This window comes from Solanum lycopersicum, chromosome 2 (genome assembly GCF_036512215.1).
Source record: "Solanum lycopersicum chromosome 2, SLM_r2.1".
NCBI classification, from domain to species: domain Eukaryota; kingdom Viridiplantae; phylum Streptophyta; class Magnoliopsida; order Solanales; family Solanaceae; genus Solanum; species Solanum lycopersicum.
The window spans coordinates 57,489,877-57,510,973 of record NC_090801.1 but is presented as its reverse complement, the minus strand read 5'-3'; the positions used below and the strand labels follow the sequence as shown (position 1 = coordinate 57,510,973).

The window sequence follows — 21,097 nt, the reverse complement described above, 5'->3', positions numbered from 1 at the left end:
TTTGAAAGTATTTTGAATATTCTGTAGTTTGTAGTCAAATTTATGTTTACAAAGTGATAATCTAAATACAAACCTGTATTTGATTATTTAAATTTGTGAATGAATACGAAATCAAAAATAAACTAGTTGGTATAAACATATAATGAGCAAAACAAAATACAAAACTATTTGACTGATGCAATTAGGATGAATATACATATAATAATACATAAATAACTGTATTTTGACTATTTATAGTTGAGAGTAAATACGAAATCAAAATATAAATACAAAACTTTATGATATACATTAGGACGAATACGAAATCAAATCTAAACACAAATTTTATGATATACATTACGACGAATACAAAATCAAATCTAAATACAAATTATTTGGTATACAAAGTGATATTGAAAATAAGCAAAATAAAATGCATATGTAAGATGGATGAATACCTATATCATGAATACATGAGTATTGTATTCTAAATACTGGAAAATTTCTTAAAAGGACATACATAAACTTCATAACCTTAACATGATAGCCAAATAACTTCATAAAATTTCAGACATTTTAAAAGATAAATTATAATTTCACAACGTCAAAATATGCCTTAGTAGAATAAACTGCTTCAAAAAAAATTAAGAAAATTGAATATTGAATTTTTAGAACAATAGTGATAAACGTGTTTTTTAGAACATGGTGAAAGAAGAAGAAAGAGATGGAAGTTGGTGTATTTTGATAAATTGTCTATTAGTTCTTTGTTTTTGAATTTTTGTAACAGATAAGACTTTTAGTCAATTGTTTCTTTTTAATATTTTTCTCTCCCCTTAATCTATCCTTTATGTTTTTAACAATTGTTTCTTTTTTGATATTTCACTAAATATTAAAAGTATTGACAATGAGTCTGTTAAATGTCGAAATATTGACATTTTGAAAATTTTTCCTTAAAAGAATCTTAAGCACCCACCCAAGAGTCATTGAGCCTCATTTATTTATTGGGTGTTCTATGTTGATTTTATACAAATACCTCTTAATTTTTATATATATATATATATATATATATATATATATATATATATATATTCCGTAACAAAGTTAATAGGTGCTCGAGCACTTGGCGGACTCCACGTGGATCCGCCCTATTTTTAGCCGCAATTAACACTCTTTATATATGTCCCTAAAGCTTTTAACGATATTGGGTCCAATGACAATTAACTGATGCTGCTAAAGGCTTTACCACTTTTTTTAATGTATATATTTATTACAGCTAAAAAATATTTTTATCATAGTGCGGGCTTATCTATGTTTGAAAATCAAATTCTCTTCAATTTTAAACCATAGGCATTCTCTTCATATTTCAATTGAATTTTACTATAATTTACTTACAACATTAATAACCTAATCTAAATAACGGCATATATAGTTGTCTTTCTAAATCTAATGGCTGTATCAGGGTACTTACACTAATAAGATATTATTAAGATGTGTTTAGCCGAAAAAAGTTGAAGGATTCATTTAAAAGCCTATTTTTATCGATTTTAAAGATCAATTTCGAATTTGAATCAAGTTATTACTAAAAATACATGTATAATTACATAAATACCAATAACTTTAAATATGAATGGATTTTGAGAAAATTACAACATTATAGTAGTACCAAACAAATGTCAAAATTTTTAATTGACTTTTACATTTATAGAATTGCACCTAAATTCGTGATCACCAACCTCCACCACTAAAACCACCAGTATCACCACCACCACTAAAACCGCCACCACCGTGATCGCCGCCACTCCAACTAGCACCACCGTGATCATTGCTCCAACCACCACCAGTATTCCCACTTGTATCACCATGATGATGACCACCACCTCCACCACTAGTACTATTTGTGCTAACATCATGAGTATGACTTGTACCCATATTATTATTATTATTGTCACCGCTAACATAATTATTATCGTTACGATCAATACTAACTTCATTTTTCATTGTATCGCCATCATGACATCGAGTATCTTTCGCACCATCATTATTATTATCGCAAACATCAAAAGTAGATGGAATATCCACGATAGTTGTTGCAATTTCGATAGTGCTAACTAACATTTCTTCTTTTGCACGAGTTTTTTGTGCTTTATTATCATCACCACCATCACCACGACTATATGAATTATTCTTATTCTTACGTTTCGTGGAGGATTTTGCACACGCAAATATAACGATCGCCATCATCGAGATCGATGCAGCTATCATGCCAACCATGAATATTGTTGCAAGGTTTGCACCATTTTTTGTAACAGAAAGCCTAACCATTTTTCAATCTAATTTTTTTTTTCTCCCTTGTGTTATAAGAGATATTTTGGTTACTTAATTATAATTAATCATTTTTTTCACCTTGCTATATATAATGAAAAAAAGAAGAAGAAGAAGTGGGGATTAGGTATTATAATTAATGAAACAATTACGAGGAAGCCAAGTTTATCACAATCTTTATCAAGTCAAAATTGTAGAATTTATACTTTGATGTGAAATTAATAGACGTTATAAGTCTTAATTCCCACCCCACCACATTAAAAAAATTGGTTGTTTGGTGGAATATTGAATGAAGGAATTATTCTTGTCCTTTGCCTTAATCTAAGTTATTCTATTGTTAATTAGTTGACTTTGACTCCAATTTTATCCTTGACTAAGTAATTAGATTACCAATAACCTAATTGATTAATTATTAACGTGGAAATTAGAATAAGTTAATGAGAGAAAGTCAAATCCAGTTCTATTAATATGAAAACAATTTTAAAACTATGTTCTGTGGATGATCATGATCAAGATCATAATTCATGAAGTCAGAGGGTCTTGTTTGATCTGCTCATTAATTGATTTTTGAATCTATGGGCCATATATATTTGATCTAAAACATAATTGGCCAAGCTAATCAACACGTAAATTTACTTAAACCAAAAATGGATCATGACATTAATTATCATGAATATATCATCATCTTACTCAAAAAAGGAACATTGCAATATATAGATCACAAGGTAATAGTGCATAAAAATTGATGAACTAATGCTCAAATTAAAGGGGTATATTTCAAATTCATGTGTTGACAAATTTACTTATTATTCAAATAAAAATATTTTCCAAAATAAGCTATATTGACCGTAACAATTGCATCCTTAGAAAAATTCATTTATGAGTTATGTTATTTTACCCTATTCTTTTTATCTTTATTTTGATAATTTTCCTTGTGGTTAGTCCAGATTGATTTTTTTTTTAATCAAAACGAGTATTGTTGTGTGTAATCAGTAATGTATAACTTTTGAATGTTTCTACTTATCTAAACCCGAAGCAGAGTTACGATAATGTCCGAGTGTTTAATTAGATATTTTTTATCGAAAAATTACATATCTTAATATTATTATGAGAATCCACACAAATTCTTATAAGCACAAGTACTGCTTTTTTTTTTTTTTTTGAGAATTTTGACGGAGATAATTGAAACAAAGAATATGAAGTTTTGATTGATTAGATAAATTAACTGAGGCGTGTCCTTTGTGTATATCTCTAATTTTATTTTTATTTTGATCTATTGTTGAAAAAACCTCTTGATGTGTGGCACTAGTAATATTATAAATATTTTCCTTCCTTTATTTACCACTTATTAATCATTTATGAATTAAAATCTCTTGAACCTATTCATATAGAATCTAAGCAAAGTTTAATTTTATAATGTTGAATTTTTTATTTGTTTATAAGAATGTCAAACTATTTGATCTATAAAAATATGATATATATCTATGTTTAAGTTTGATAACTGAGTACTTATTTGTTTAATTTAATCCATTTTAATCTATAAAAATATAATTATGTAAAAGTTATATATATCTATGTTTAAGTTTGATAACTGAGTACTTATTTGTTTAATTTAATTTATTTTAATCCATAAAAATATAATTATGTAAAAATTACACTGATTCGAGTTAAAAATATAATTCAAATTAATCCATATTGATTCATTCACTTACACAATATATGTACTTCAAATATGTGATAGGTAAAATTGAGGTGTTCACAAGTCCATTAAAATTTCTTTAAAATTAATGTCAATTTTAAGTGTCTATCTAATTTGTATTTAAAAATCAACCTAAATTTTTATCGACAAAATAACTTTTTCTAAATTATTTCATACACAGTTCTCTTTAAAAATCAAATTGTTGGTTGTGAGTCACACTTGTACCAATAAGATGTGTTTAGCCTTCAAAAGTTGAAGGATTATCCTTAAATTATTTTTTTATTATGTATTTTTATGAAAATATATGTAATTACATAAAATAATAACATAAATGAATAAATAAATAAACTTTTGAGCAAATTACAACACTAACGTAGTAATAAATAATGATAATTTTTCATTGGTTTTTACATTCGTAGAATTGCACCAAAATATAAAAACGTGTGATCACCAACCTCTACCGCCAAAACAATCACATGTATCACCACCACCACCGGCGCCGTGATCGCCGCCACTCCAACTACTACCACCGTGATCACTACTCCGACCACCACCACTTGTGTGGCCATGATGATGACTACCTCCACCACTAGTAGTAGTATCTCCGCTAGCATAACTATGACCTCCACCCATATTATTATTATTGTCACCACCACTATCATCAACATAATTATTATCGTTACGATCAGTACATCATTATTATTTTTGCTACCGTAGTCACCACCATTACTTTTCATCGTATCGCCACCATGAAATTGAATATCTTTTCCACCATTATTATGATCGGTAAAAGTAATATCCACAATAGTTGTTGCAATTTCTAGAGAATTTATATATACTTTGATGTGAAAATATTAATATTGCTATCTGTTTAATAATAGTTGTCCACTATTGACTTGACACATCTCTTAAGAAATAATAAATAATAGAGGTAATGTTACTATTTTATCCTTTGACTTTATTACTTTTAATGGACGAACAGAGTAGACCCACCAATTTAATTGAAGTATTAAAATGGCGGAGAATTTCAATTTTCATGTTTTAGTTTTGGTTGTTGGTTGACCCCAATTATCCTCGACTTTGTAATAATTAGATTACCAAGGACCTCACCTAATTGATTAATTACTACTAAATCTTGACGCGGGGAAATTAGAACAAGCTAACGAGAGAGTAAAATGCAATTCTATTATATGCAAAACAATTTTAAAATTAAGATCAAATGAGATTTCTGACTACACCATCTATAGCCTATACTGATGAGATTGGAAGATTTGGTTCCCTATACTTGAACCTCTTGTATGTGTACATAATCTTGTTATAGTAAATATATTAAGTAGATATATATAATATATACAACGATATTAAAATTAAGTTAATTATATGTGCTAAGCTAGAGCACAAAGTACTACTAGAGTACGTACATAACTCACAAGAACAAACATACACAAATATATAACAACTAGAGCAAAGGCCTTTACGAATTGCACACAATTTACCATATCGAAATCCACAAGCACATATAGTGTTTTTTTTTTTTTCGTGGTGTTCAAGCCAGTTTATACACGCCTTGACTAACGTAGGATAAGTGACGGAAGTATTTCCTTAACAAGCATAACACTAGGGCAAGTTTTTCCCCTGCCACCATCAACATTATTATTACCCATTCTTCTTCTACTACCAATTGATCTTGAAGTAGCAGTACTTGTACTGCTACAAGCAATTTCTCCTCCACCAGCAACAACAACACCCGTTGGCGTCGTCGGCCTAGGCTTTTCGAAGCAATTATTAGTAGAACCAAACACGGCCATTGACATCATTGGGATCGACCCAACTGCCAAGCCAAATATGAACGATGCCCCTGAACCTTGAAGCATCGTTTAATTCATTTATTTATTTATTAGAGAAACTAGGCTATATGAAAAATCTAATAGCCTAGTGTAAATATGGAAAATCAAATTCTTAACCTTTACTTTATATAGATGTTTTAGCTAGCGTGATAATTAGTTCAAGTGTTTGCTGTAAGCCTGAGATCATGTGTCATGTGTATACTTCTTAGTTCTTTTTAATGATTTATGTACTTTTCAATGACATAATTAAGTTAAGAGATTTCACTAAAACTTTTGAGTATTTCAAAGTTATAGTTCAACGTGAATGAAAGGGCGGGCAATGTTGTCTCTTCGTTTCAATTTGTTTATCTTACTTTCCTTTTAAATTTATTTTTTTTTAAATGCATTTTTTAAAACTATTTAATTTTAACTTTCTATATGACATATCAAAGATAACAAAATTAAATTCTATTTTTGTATGTTTTATATTTTAAAATTTTGTGTCAAATCAAAATGAAACGTATTAATTAAAAAATGAGGTAGACAGAGTCTTTACTTTTGATTATTTGTGCTGTATCATCATGTCGTGCCTTTGTTCATCTTCTTACGCTACATTTATTTATTTATTTATTTATTTCTCTTAAGCTATACTGAATCTTCCACATTTCATTTGCGTATAAACCAAGAGAACACTACACAAATTAAAAACAATTTGATTAAGCTAGGCATGACTTAAATATAATTTTTACTTGAGAACAAATGGGATTACAGATATGTAGAGCAATATCATTTAATTTGGTTTTGGCCCATAGCCTCACAATGTGGATTAATCAGTATCATTTATTTGAACTTTAATCGTATTGTAAGCCATTTATTTACATTGTTATTTGTGTCAAGCTATAGTATTTGATGTTAATAGTAAGTGATAAAAGAATAAGCATGTATAAATTTATTCAGTGATACAAATATAAGTTTAATCAACTCTTTTTAGAAAACTAAAAGACGGGATTAGAGTTATACAATTCAAATACTACAAACTTATTCTCTCTTTCATAATCAGATCTTACAATAAACATTTCAAGAGGATAATGACTAATTAATAAAAATAACAAAGACTAAAACAACATGGCCCATTAGCTCAGTTGGTTAGAGCGTCGTGCTAATAACGCGAAGGTCGCAGGTTCGAGACCTGCATGGGCCAAACTTTTTTTTTAATTTTTTTTTTTTTGAAGTTTTCATAGCAGCTATTTTAACCCTTGTGAGAGGAATCCATGGCTAATATTCCGGAGAAATTCTGCGAATCAACCTTTTTGCTCTTCTTTTGCCGATGAAAATGCACATTAGAACTCTTAGTACCCAACTCTTACTTGTACTGTTTCTTCTACTTGTTTTATCAAAAGGGTTTGTTGTGGGAGATCTAGTTCGAAAGCCATTGGGTAGTAGCAGAAGGAGAAACTCCAATCGGGTACCCGAATGTGGCAATTTCGGGTCAAAATCTGATTGCTCGCAGAACCAAAATTGTCGATGGTGCAGAAGTGTTGTTCTTGATGACGCTTGTTTCTTCAAATCTGAAGCTGCTAGATTACCCTCTCAGATCTTCACTTGTAATCTTCTTAGATTGAGATAAAAGTTACCTTTTTTTCCAATTATGTTGTTTTTTATCCCTTGAATTTTGAGTTTTTGGGTGAAGTTCATTTGAGCTGTGTTATGAGTGAGTACGTTTTCTGTTTTTAGGCTTACCATTATGCTTTTGAAGAAGTAAAAAGATGTGCTTTTGTAAATAATTGTGTTTGAAAAATGAAGAATTGAGTGGTGCTTTCTGATATACTAGAGAGACCAGTTGATTTGCTGTAATGTGCTTGTTAATTTTGGATGTTATATTGATTTCTGCAATTAATTTCTCAATGCTAACATTGACAGCTTAGGGTTCTGCTTGTGCGATAAAATGATTCACTGCTTTACTGTTCTGTTTATGAGTAGTTGTTGCTGACTTGCTGTCAACCAAATTTAGTATAGTCTCAGCCGCTTCTTAAGCTTTCTGTTTATTTCAGCTTTGCATTACATGGTTTTCCACATGATTTGAGATTTAGCTATTTGGCTGCGGTGGAAGGAAGGATTTTGCTTTTCGGAGAGATATAGGTATGGAATGAAAGGTGATGTAAGTTGGCAAAATTGAGCTATTCTTTGTAGGTGGAAAAGGGGGTAGGGCGATCATGTATGAGTCGTTCTCTGAATACTATGGAAGTCAATTGTCCATGATTGTCATAGTATCGGAAGGGGCTAAGAGAATAGGAGGCAATGCTGCTGGGGTGAAGTACATTTTCTCTTGTGTTTCTCTCAGAAAACATATCCACAGTGAGCTGTGTATGATCTCCAGACTCCAAACTATGTTTTTTAAGGACATAGATAATTATTAGGTAGGTAAAACTTATTTCAAGAGCTTGGAGATGTGCTCTTCGCAGCTAGTAACAATTAATCCTGTAGCTCTGTGCCATCTGCTTATATGCTTGTTCTGCGCTTAAGGTTTTCCTTTCAAATCCTGAGAACCAAGTCGTCAGCATCTATTTATAACTTTAGACCATAATTCCTGATTGAAAGAGGGTTTCCCTTCTATTTATCAGTTAATTATTTTTTTTGTTGCTTGTATCCTCCTAAGCGATTCACCAGAAGTTGTTTATCCTTCTAGCAACTTCATTATGAATCACCTAATGAAGAAGCTGACAAGGTAAAGTTTTAAGGCCTTTTCTTGTTAAAGAAAAACACTAACTTTTGTTTATTTTTTGTAGTATTTCTGTAACGGGTTTTGTATTGGCTTTCTTTTTGCTCCTTGCTTTTTCTCCAATGCTCAAGATTTCTTCTTTTGAGAATTCTCCCCATACGTTTTCTTTCTTTCTTCTGTACTTCACATTCTAAACCTGTGAGAAGTTGTATATTTCTGGTGTATGCAGCAGCTCTTTTGATTTCTGGAGTCTCCAGTAAAACTGAAAACATACACCGAATTATTAAGATTAGCAATTGTTGCATTGAAAAGGGTAAAAGTAGGAGTTTATTCAAGCTAGAGCTATGTAGTAGTGTTAATGAGACCATGGTTGAATAGAGTATCAAGTGACCAGCTCACGCTTATAACACGTAAATCTTGATGATAATCTTAACCTTCTTCTGGGAAGGTTTCAGATGAAACTGTTTCATCTTTTTGATCCATCTACACTGGCTGTTAGCCTGCAGAACAACCGCAGTTGCAAAACTATGTGCAGCTGAAAACCAGTTGGCAAGTTGCTTAAGACCAAGAAGTCACAGGAAGAAATTGAACTTTAGAGCAGCTCAATTGTGGTAGATGATTGTTACACTACTCATAACAGTTTTGATCTTTTCTGAATTCGTAATAGAATGTACAATGGTAAAGTAAATAATTATGTGTAAACAGAGAGGGGATCTATATCCACCAACTGAGTGGAAATGTATTAAACTTTGAACTCTTGAATGGACTGCTAGAAGTGGAAAAGCCTAAATTACTATGGCTGCTTTTGCATTCAACATCAAGTGACTGATCTCAATTGGGAGAACAATAACTTTACTTCAACCTTACTATTGAAGAACTCCAAGAGAACAAACAAGGACAGTTTTTGCACTAAAATTTTCAGAATTGTATACAAGTTTCATATCTCATTTCCAACTGAACACAAAAAGTGTTCCTTACCTATTAAATTAGTCCTCCAGAAAAACAATCAAACAAATGCATAAATAGAGAAAAAAAAAACTAAATCTCCACTGATGTGTATCCTTCTTCTTCAGCAAGATAAACTTTCACAGCTTCTCTCATATCTTCAACTTCATTACACCCACCAAGGAACTCAATGAGCTTCTTGAGCTCCCCATCAGCAAGATCATTCATAAATGGCCTAATCGGAATAGCATTTTCCGGCTGAAAAAGGTAAGAATTCGGGTTATCATCAACAATCACTACCTTCTTCATATCTCTCCCCTTGTCAGACAAGTCCTTCACAAACATCCCATCAACTTCCTTGCAAGAATCCCGATACAATCTATGCGAAATCAAACCTTTTCTGTCTATTCTATCAAGAACAAGAGAAGCATACTCTTTAAGCCCAGCAGTGAACACAACAACCTCAAACTTCTCACTCAAAAATTCCAAAAATTCATCCATAAATGGTCTCTTCACCACATAAAACTCTACTCTGTGTCCATCAATCACCGGCCTAACAATGAAATCATACTTTTCCGGAGGTGGGTTTGGATTAGAATGCACTAAAGTCTCATCCAAATCAAGAAAGATCGTCTTTTTCTCAGGTGACACCAATGGGGGAAGCACATTTCCGTCATCAAAAAGAGATCGCCTCAAATTGTTCCCATTTGCAGGCTCATCAAAAACTTTACCAAGAAGCTGATACCCCTGTTTTCTTGGGGTTTTCTTCGGAGTAGCAACACGAGTGAATTTCGTAAAAAGTTTAATGAGACGGCGGTGACAAGTATACAAGGATTTATTAATGGAAGCAACAACTACAGAAGCTGGATTCTTAGCAGGGGATTTCTTCCTGCTACGACGGAGATGGCCCGGGAGATTTCTCCGGTTCTTGATGGACTTTGTTGGAGTTCTCTTGATGATTTTAGACACCATTTTTCTTCTTTCTTTTGGAGAAATATGGAACAAGAAAGATAATTTTAGCTTTTTTAAAAGTGGTGGTTTTCTTGATTTCTGTCAACTTGTAGGAGTTGATGAGATTTGAAATTAGGGTCGGAGGCAACGGTCGAATTTTTTTGTTTGGCTCGGAATCGAAGCTAATGGGATTTTATTTGGTAAGTGAACGTTGGCAAAATATTTAAGGAGTGGACTAGACAGCTGGCAGTATTATACTTTTGGTTCAAAAATTTATAGCGGGACTTGAAAATTTTGATTTACATATTAGGGATTTTGAAAATTTAAATTCTAAAATTTATTAGCAGATCTCTTAGAGTATGTTTTTGGACGTACGATATAAAGTTACGAGCATTTTTAACATATGATTTTGGGATCATAAATTGAAATCATAATATCAAAATTTCAAATACTTCAAAGAAAAAATATGATTTTGAGATTATGAATCATAATTTCAAGTTTATTCAAGTGTAAAACTTGATTAATACGTTTATATTTTGTAAATAAAGAAAAAAGAAAAACTACGCACTACTATAATTGATTAGAGCATCGTTATAAACTTATGTGTTAGATGGAAGTGTATGATCGTACATATTTGCTTATAAGAAAAAAGACGGTGATATGTCTTAAAGATATTCTAATATCTTGTGTATAAAATAATATTTGCTCATTTGTTAAGATTGTATAAGAATTGTTTTTACAACTCATGGAGTTTCATGTTTATGAAGAAAAAAAAAATATAACTCAAAAAAATTCAAATTATACAACTAAACTGAACAACTTCAAATCAATCTAATTTCAAGTCATAATTTCATGTCGTATGTCCGATTCCGCACAATCCTTTTGTTGCCTATAATATTACTTTTTGCAAGCACATATTTTTGGAACAATTGCAAAGAATTCAGCAAAATTTGCTTACAAAGGTTTGTATATTTGATACACTGGTCCGATGCTTGGATTATCCATTTAGCAATCAACTTGGTAAAAATTTAAGGAATCCCATAGTGTAATTCAATAATTTCATTTTGTCTCGATAAATTTAGTATTTATAAAAAAACTCTTAAATTTGTTGAGCCGTGATACTTTAGACTCTAGTGATACATGGTAATTTTAAACTGTTGAGAAAAAAAAGGGAAAAAAATGGTACAGTTAATGTTGTTAATAAAACAGCTAAATTTACGGTAACATATCATTAATCAGCATAAAATCAGCACTTAATTGGATATTAATTTCAAATTTTGAAAAACAAAGATTATGTCATCTATTTTGAAATTTTTTTTTTTGAACAATCTGTTAAATTTCGAACTACAGTAATTTTATTGTTGTTACAGTGGATTTTTCAAGATGAATACTTTGATTTTGATGAGACATTTCGAAATTTGGGTGAACGAATTGCAGTATGAAAGTTACAAAATCGACGGAATCGTTGTTGGAGATTCAATTTCGTATCTAATACATGTATCAGAAACATCGACTAAACAATATACACACTGATTCTATATGTATCATCAAGTACAGTTGATGACGCATTTATTAAACTTAGTGAATGATAAATTATAACAATTTTCAAAACATGTATCAGTACATCAACTAAACAACTAATACCTTACTGATACATGATATTAATTTTCAGAAATTCATACTATATACAAAACATGTGATACATATCTACTACATGTATCAGTGAATTGACTAAACACTGTACACACTGATTCTATATGTATCACCAAGCACAGTTGATGACGCATTTACTAAACTTATTGAATGATACATTATAACAATTTTCAAAAATTCATGATACATATAAAATATTATGATACACAACAAATTCATGTATCAATTCACCTCTAAAACACTATACACACTTATTCAAATGTATCGGCAAGCACACTAGATTCCTTAAAAAATTTACTAATTTCAACAACAGTTTTAAGTACCAAAATACTAACCCGAGACAATGTAGGCCTAACAACAATGTTTGCTGCTTCTTTTTTCTTTTTTTTTTGTTGTATTTTGACAACCTTTGATTTTGATGTTTCGCCAGAGTCTTTGTTTGAATCCTTCTGAAGATTCATAGGATCATGCAAAAACTTTTTCCTATTTTCTTTCCAATTTTCATCGTCGGAATCATATATCCTTCTATTAATTAACGGATCCATTATTATAATGTAATAGAACAATTAACAAAAAGAAAAAAGAGAAGAAAAGACGAACTGATGATGGATTAATAATAAAAAGATACTGGATTAAGACGATTACAGATTAAGAAAAAAAAGATGATGGATTAAGAATAAAAAGAAGAAACCAATAAATTCTGCTGGGTTAAGAAGAAGGAAGATGATTATGGAAAAAAAGGAAGTGAAACTTGATGGAGTAAGAAAAACGGGAGAACCTGATTTTTGAAATTTGAAATTTTTTGAATTTTGAAATTCAAAATTTCAAAATTAGGTCTTTTATTTAAAAGGTTGAGTGTTTTAATGGAGAATAAATAAGCATTAAAATGGATAATTGTGTAATATAGAAGAGAGAATGTAATGTATCTATAAACTTACACTAAAATTTAAAAAAAAAGGAATTATGTAATATTGAAAAAAACAAGGAAAAATTAGAGAATATAAAACTTATAGTTGTGTATTTAAATTATTTTTCCTTTTATTGGACTCTGTACATTGGGCTCGGGTCGGTCTCCTAACCCAAACTCAGATCATTTGATAATTCAAATAAAACACATGTTAGCGTGAAGTTTCATTCTTACAAATATAGTAATTGAAGTTTGAACAATATTGCATAATAGTTCAAACTTAAGAACACAATTTGATGAACGTAAGTTGTAATACATGTATTTAGTTTAGTCACCAATTCATAACGAAATTAACTACGTCAACTAGGGAAGAACGTGATGGTAAAATTGCACACAATGTGTTCCTAATATTCGAACTAAATCACACCCATAAGTAAGTAAAATAAAAAATAAATTCAGAGTTCTCTTTAATTGTTTTTTCTTCTCATTATAAATTAGCGCATGAATATTTTAAACGGAACTTAGCTCCATCAAATAAGATAATTTATTTCCTATACCTCTTATCTATTGTTTCCATTATTTGGCTATTATTTACTTCCTCTGTCTCATTTTATGTAGCAATATTTGATCGGACATAGAGTTTCAAAAATAATAAGATTTTAAAATATTTACCAAATTGTCCAACAAAAATATTCATATTAAAAAGCAAACTCATTTTTCCCCGTCCTCATAAATGTATTGGAGTACTATTTTTAAAATTAAGTGGGACCAACAAGGGTAGAGAAGAAACTACAGCTTTAAATACTTATCATATAAGGAAATATGACATTCTCTTTACCAAAAAGAAAATGGTGTCACTTAAATTGGGAAAGAGAGTACGTATTAATCTTGTTATACATTATCGTTCATGTCATCATATAAGGAAATATGACATTGTATTTGAGACTGACCAAAAAAAAAAATAGTGTCACTTAAAATGGAACAGAGAATACGTATTAATCTTGTTATACATAATCGTTCATGTCTTCTCATTAATTAATTTTAGGGTGGAATTTTATTTTTTAGCATCTATTGTAGTACGTAGTTGAAATTACTAGACCTTTTACTTGGTCCAATTGTAGAGGTAAAAAAGAAGAGGAAGATATATACAAGTAAAGATTAAACTATATATATTCAACTAGAAAGGAAGCATTAATTTGCTTGTGATGTGAAGTTAGAAAAAAGTGGAAGGGGTGTGGTCACGAAAGTCATTACTTATTGCCTAATAAAAGATAAAACCATCCATGAATCATGGCATATATTATTATGACCAGAATACCTTATCCTTTTAATTTCTTTTGCTTTTTGGGCTTGTTTTACCACAACATGCATGTAACTACTTGTCCTAATCCATTCACATGCAGGATAAGGTATTGTGGTCATACAAATGGAGATCCCATAGATTAATGATGTCCATGTCATATGAAAATCAGAAAGAAAGTATTGAAAATATGTTTGAGTTTGACGTAAATTACTAGTTTTGTCTTAAAATTATATATTGACAATTTTAAAAATTATTTCTTTAATTGACTAAGTAAACTTAGATAGGAGCATGAAACTTTTAAAACACTCCTAAACTGGACGAGAAATTAGGGGGTGTATTTCACACATTTTGCAAGATCGGGGAGTATATTTATCTTCAGTTAGTCAAGTAAAGAAATATTTTTAAAGTTGTCAATAGTTCAAGAACGAAATCAACCATTCACATTAAATTATGATATACTTCTCTCTTCAAATTAAAAGGAATAACTTTAATAACTATCATGCTATATGTTTAGAATTTAATCAAACACATCACATAAATTGAGATGAATGAAGTAAAACATATATTACGTACACCTCGAATTTTATTTTTTTTGGACTTTCAGGGTTTCTTTTTTTTTTTTGTCAATGCTCTCAAAAAAAATCTCACGTCTACATGACTTAGCACTGTGGAATACCATATATAGTACATGTTTGTCTCATTGTGCTAATGGTGTATATATATTTCTTAATTTTGACTTATAGATCCTACAAAATTATCTTCAACTAACGGCATTGGAAAGAGAAAGTTGAAATATTAAGTGTGCATGCATGTGTTAGTTAATATAAATAATCTTTTTGACTTACAAGTCGTAAAGAGCGGTTAGTTGGGGACTATATTAAGTGAGATTAATTATGTATGCATGGGCCTTGACATTATATTTTTTTTATTTTTTTCTTGCATGAGTGCACTAATCCTGCCAAGTTTTGTGGGTTGCTTTGAAATTTTTATATGATCATCTAATTAGCTATGTTTTTCTAAATTTGTCAAATATTTTACTTAGGAAAACTTGTCCTAACTACTTGCTACTCATTTTAGGTGGAGTAATATTAATTTGTGGAAAGAAAGAAACTTTTTGTTGTTTTAGGTACTTCAAAATGTACATGATCTCTATATTCGTGATTTTATAATGATCGTACTAAAAAGTAGGACATTTTTCATTTGAAAAAAGATGAAATATTATTTATTCTCCCTCGATATACTACACAAACAGAAATGATCATACTTATTCCTGTCGATTCATATTATTATTTTGTAGTAGTGAGAAATTGTGGGGTGTGCATGTAGTCTTAATAACACTATGCATTTTTCATGCAGTATCTTAATTGAAAAATGGACTTATTATAACATGAAATTAGAATCGCGATTAAAGTATACATGATATATTAATATCGAGGGCGTTGAGATAAGTTATGAACCATGATTATCAAATCAAAATATTGAAATGTTGTATGATACCATTTTGTTTCTTTTTTACTTTCTTAATTAGCTCCATTTTACTCCTAGTTTTGTCTCTTAATTAAAACACAGGAAAAAGGATAAATATACCCCTGAACTATTGTAAATGGTATGCAGAAATCCTTCGTCATACTTTAGGGACATTGGTGCCCCTGCGGTCCAAAAACTAAAACATATATGCCCTTCAATCTAACAGAAGACTAAATAGGGATACATGGCACAATCTTATCCATCGATATGATGTCGGGTCGATGAATAAGATTATGACACATATATATTCTAATTTTTGAACGACAGGGGTACCAATGTCATTAAAGTATGACGAAAGGTATAATATCATTTACGATAGTTGGGGGATATATTTGTCATTTTTCCCTTAAAACAATGATATCATGTAATCAATCCTTTTGTATCAGATAGTAAATTGTTAACTTTTATCATGAATATTATACCAAAAGTGTGGAGTTATGAGATGGATGAATTAATATTGTACTAGAAATGTTTTAGTTTCACACCAAAATTTTCCAAGATTGTGATCGAGTACATGACTTTACTAGATGAAGGAAGACTAATTTCACAAAAGAATTAGGATCATAACGACACATGGGTTGCTAGCTAGCTGCTAGTCCACTCCTTGTCTTTTTAATGTCTATAACTTTATATGTTTCATATTGCTAGAACATCAAAGTTGACCTCTAAATGCTGTTCAATTTGAACAATGATTAAAATAATAAATGAAAAACATATTTTATTATAATATCATATCATTGGTGTATAATCTTTATTGAACTTTAAAAATGATTTGAAATGACTAATTAATGCGAAGGATTAAATAAAAAGCTAAGAGAAATTGTCTTTCTTCTGAAATATTTTTTGACACATAAAATTTATTTTTAAAATGGTGAATCAGTGATAAAAGTATATTTTATCATACATATTACTTTTATGTATGATGTAACATGGTTGACTTTAATGACTTTAGCAATATATATATATATATATATATATATATTGCTAAATATATTCATTATATTGATTACTTATTAGTACTGGGCACTAAAACTTTGAATCTTTCTTTTTCTAGAGGAATTAATTTTATGTCGACTAATTATGGATGACATGATAATTGATAACTTTGGCATGCAAAAATATTATTTGACTTCCGATATCTCTTTACATTTTACGAGAAAATTGCTTATATATGTAAAAATAACATATTTTAATTTTTAATAAGCATAGGTATAATAGGTAAATATCAATTTGGCATATAAATAATTACTCTACTAAAAATAATAGTTCTTCTATATCCTAATTAACCAACTTAGGAATTGATATTACATACTCCCTCCGTCAGGTATTGTTTGTCATCATTTCTATTTTTAGAGTCTAACTATAAAAATTTTGACTAACATTTTAAGAAGTATTTTTTTCATCATATTAGTATATGCAAAAAAATTGCAATTTATAGTACTTTTCATATAGTTTTAAAATATCTAATTTGTTTGTTTAAAATATTTAATTATTGTGATCTAATCTAACTTTGAAACTTAGTCAGACTTTTGAAAAACGCTACATGACAAATAATTTCGTACGGAAATTTTAGGTACATCACTAATAAAATAACTTTGTCCATTTTTTTTCTAAGTCAACGGTCTCTCTTTCAATGATTCAAATTTGTGTGTAAAAGTTATGTTGCAATAAATAAAAGTAAGCTATATTTGATGGTTATACCCACACTAAGAAAAGATTGGTGTATGATATGACGATCATATATATAGTATGAATACACAAATATATATTTGAGTAGTAGGTCACAATTCATGGAAAAAATTGAATATAAAATTGTATGATTGGATTGGAAAACTTCAAATATAGCCAACTAATGAAACGTCAACATGATAGGTAACAACAATTAGCAAGGAAGGTATCAAGTTCGTTAACTTGATTTTAAAGTAACTGAATAAGCAGTTGATCAGCTATATATCTCCCACCATCAAATTATTTAATTAAAAACTTTAGTTTATTTCAATAATTTATATAACGTCTCTTCTGGTCCATGCATGATTGGACGGTGAGTATAATATAAAGGGGTGTTTTTATAAAAATACCGAGTTTTAATTTAAATAATTCCCTTCATTATTTTCGACATGATTTGAAGCTTATGAGTTTATAAAATTAAATATGTGTAATTTAAATTCATTAAATTTTAAAATTAATAATTTGACATATATTTTTAATGAAATACAAGTCTAAGGAGTTTATATCTTCCCCCAATTGCTGATCCAGAACTCAAAAGTTTATGTCAAATGGTTCAAAATAAGATATTAGCTTTTTATTTATTTATATTATTATAATATCTAATAAGAATTTGAACTTATAATCCAAGCCAACATTGATCCTTTTTACCATTACCTTTTTAATAAAAAATAATTTCTAAGAGTTCAGCAATTTATATATGAAATTAAGTTATATATATTGACAGTATAAAAAAATATTTTTTATCCTAATTTTTTTAAAAATTGAAATCCTTTTCTCTTACCTATTAGTTCTGCCAGCTTGCTCCAATCATTGGCCAATCGTCTTCTTTTGTTCACTAGTTATTATTGACATAATATATTTCGAGTATTTAAAATTTATTTATTGTCTTTTGATTTGATAAATATATTTTGCAAAAAAAATTTAAATTCGTATCATAAATTAATAATATGTCATGTAAACAATAAACAAATTATAAAAAAAAAAGTGACATTCTTTTTTAAAACATACTTAAAAAAGAAGTAAAATGCAAACAATTTGAAATGAGAAAATAATATGGTATAAGATCGTTCCACACTTGGCAGTCACGACCGTGGCCTTAATCTCCTGAAAAGGGAAAAATGAGAAAAGTTATTGAAAATAAAATTATAAAATACTCTAAGATTTAACATAAATAGCAATTCACACAACTAAAGATAGAAATATATCATATGTATAATATTTGAGTAATCTATCTATATCTAATATGTATATAATTATCTAATATCTATAGTTAACTAATAGGGGCTAGCTGTGACAGAATAAGATAGGAAGATATTTTGTTATTAGTTAGATATTTTAGCAAAATCAAATTTCATACCAAAAAAGAGTAGTAGTATATATATTCAGCAAAATATCTTCAGATAATTTAAGAAAATTTTACCATTTGGTGAATATACCTCTCTTTTTGTGTTATTCATAGAATGACAAAAGATTTTGGAATATACTACGTACTATATGACATGGATTTAATTGCAGTAGTTTCTTTAATGTGGTTCTTTTGTTTGTGTACATAGATGTGTTTACAACAAATTTTACAGTGAGAAAGTAAATTGCGATCACAATAAAATAAGTAGAAATATAATTTTATTGATCAAGATTGATTGTGAGTACAATTCTGTTGATCCCATAATTATAATCTTCTAGGATTTGAGGCCGGTAGTGGCGTAGTTCTCGAAGTAGGATGATTTAGATTTGACCTCTTTATATGAATAATCTATCAATTTGCGGAGTAAAGATCTTGATCGATTTATGGAATTTCAAAGATATCTTTTAAGAGAATTTAGTGTCCTTATATAGGCATAAACAAGCTTTTAAGGTTGAGTAGCCTCCAAGAATTTGAGTTGAACACAATTTGTAAAGTCCCAACTCAAATTGAACGCACCTTGTACAGTCCCGCAAAATTTCAATGTCTACAAATGCCCCTGCTTCAAGATTTGTCGGAGCGTAGACTTGATGAAACTCAAGACGAGGCTTGAAGTACTCATTCTTCCACCTTTGCAGCTTCAAATTTTCAGATTTGATTTATGAGAGATGAGATGAATGACAGATTTAGTCCCACTTGGCGTTTTAAAGTGACAAAGAATAAATTGCGATCACAATAAAATTAGTAGAAACATAACTTTATTGATCAAGATAGATTGCGAGTGCAACTCTGTTGATCCCTTGATTCTACTCTCCTAAGACTTAATTCATCATTTACTCTCCTAGGATTTATTCATGATTCGAGGGTCGTTAGTGGCGTAGTTTTTCGAAGTATGCTGATTTAATTTAACCTCTCTATATCTATATGAATAATCCATCAATTTGAGAAGTATTCGAGATCTTGATCTCTTTATGGAATTTCTGAGATACCTTTTAAGAGAATTTAGTACCCTTTATATAGGCATAAACTAGGGTTTAAGGTTGAATAGCCTCCAAGAATCCTAATTTGAGTTGAACACAATTTGTAGAGTCTCAACTCGAATTGAACACATCTTGTAGAGTCACACAAAATTTCAATGTCTACAAATGTCCCATGCTTCAAGATTTGTCAGAGTGTGGACTTGATAAAACTCAAGACGAGGCTTGAAGTACTCATTCTTCCATTTTTGCAGCTTCAGATTTTCAAATTTGATTTATGAAATAAGAGATGAAGGGCAGATTTGGTCCCACTGGCGTTCCAATTTGTTTGCAACAAATTTTAAAGTGACAAAAAATAAATTGTGATCACAATAAAATAAGTAGAAACATAACTTTATTGATCAAGATAGATTGTAAGTGCAATTCTGTTGATCCATTGATTCTACTCTCCTAGGAATTATTAATGATCTACTCTCTTAGAATTTATTCATGATCTACTCTCGTAGAATTTATCCTGAAGACTTTTAGTAGCGTAGTTGTCGATCTAGGATGATTAAGATTTGATCTCTCTATACGAATAATTCATCAATTTGCGGAGTATTCGAGATTTTGATCTTTTTATGGAATTTCTGAGATATCTTTTAAGAGAATTTAGTATCATTTATATAGACATAAACTAGGGTTTAAAGTTAAGTAGCCTCCATGAATCCTAATTTGAGGTGAACAAAATTTGTAGAGACTCAACTCAAATTAAACGTATCTTGTAGAGTCAAAAAAAAATTCAATGTCTATAATGTGCCTTCATCGTGACAACTGACAGATATCGAGTAAATTGAAGATATGTGATTATCGATGGAACGTTTGTAACATGTATTTATAAACTATAGTTTGTTTATTCAGTAAAATCATTAGAATTAAGAATATTTTAATAATTTTTACAATTTATATTTTTTTTTTTAAATCATGATTTCATATCACGTGTTTAAACATGACATGTTAAATACAAAACGGATATTTCAACGCTAGCTAGTTTTGAACTTTTTGCCCTTAATTTCATGAAAAATGCTCCACGTAAAACTACCGAAAGTGAAAAGTGTCAGATTTACAAGAATTGGTTATCGTTATAACTTAATTTTGTTTGTAGTGATTTTCATAATAA

The 21,097-nt window shown here is 29.6% G+C and overlaps 2 protein-coding genes and 1 non-coding gene across 3 annotated transcripts; 1 reads left to right on the top strand and 2 right to left on the bottom strand.

Annotated features, from left to right (window-relative positions):
• Positions 1-1,576: 1,576 nt before the first annotated feature.
• On the bottom strand, positions 1,577-2,468 carry LOC101256151 (uncharacterized). Its single transcript, XM_004233024.5, has one exon. It carries the CDS (start codon positions 2,299-2,301, stop codon positions 1,705-1,707), a length of 597 nt encoding a protein of 198 aa, XP_004233072.1. The 5' UTR covers positions 2,302-2,468; the 3' UTR covers positions 1,577-1,704.
• Positions 2,469-5,312: 2,844 nt separating this feature from the next.
• On the bottom strand, positions 5,313-15,672 carry LOC101254964 (uncharacterized). Its single transcript, XM_069293611.1, has one exon. It carries the CDS (start codon positions 10,460-10,462, stop codon positions 9,584-9,586), a length of 879 nt encoding a protein of 292 aa, XP_069149712.1. The 5' UTR covers positions 10,463-15,672; the 3' UTR covers positions 5,313-9,583.
• TRNAI-AAU (transfer RNA isoleucine (anticodon AAU)) lies at positions 6,954-7,027 on the top strand. The gene has a single exon. It is a non-coding gene; the product is annotated as a tRNA-Ile (tRNA).
• Positions 15,673-21,097: the final 5,425 nt, after the last annotated feature.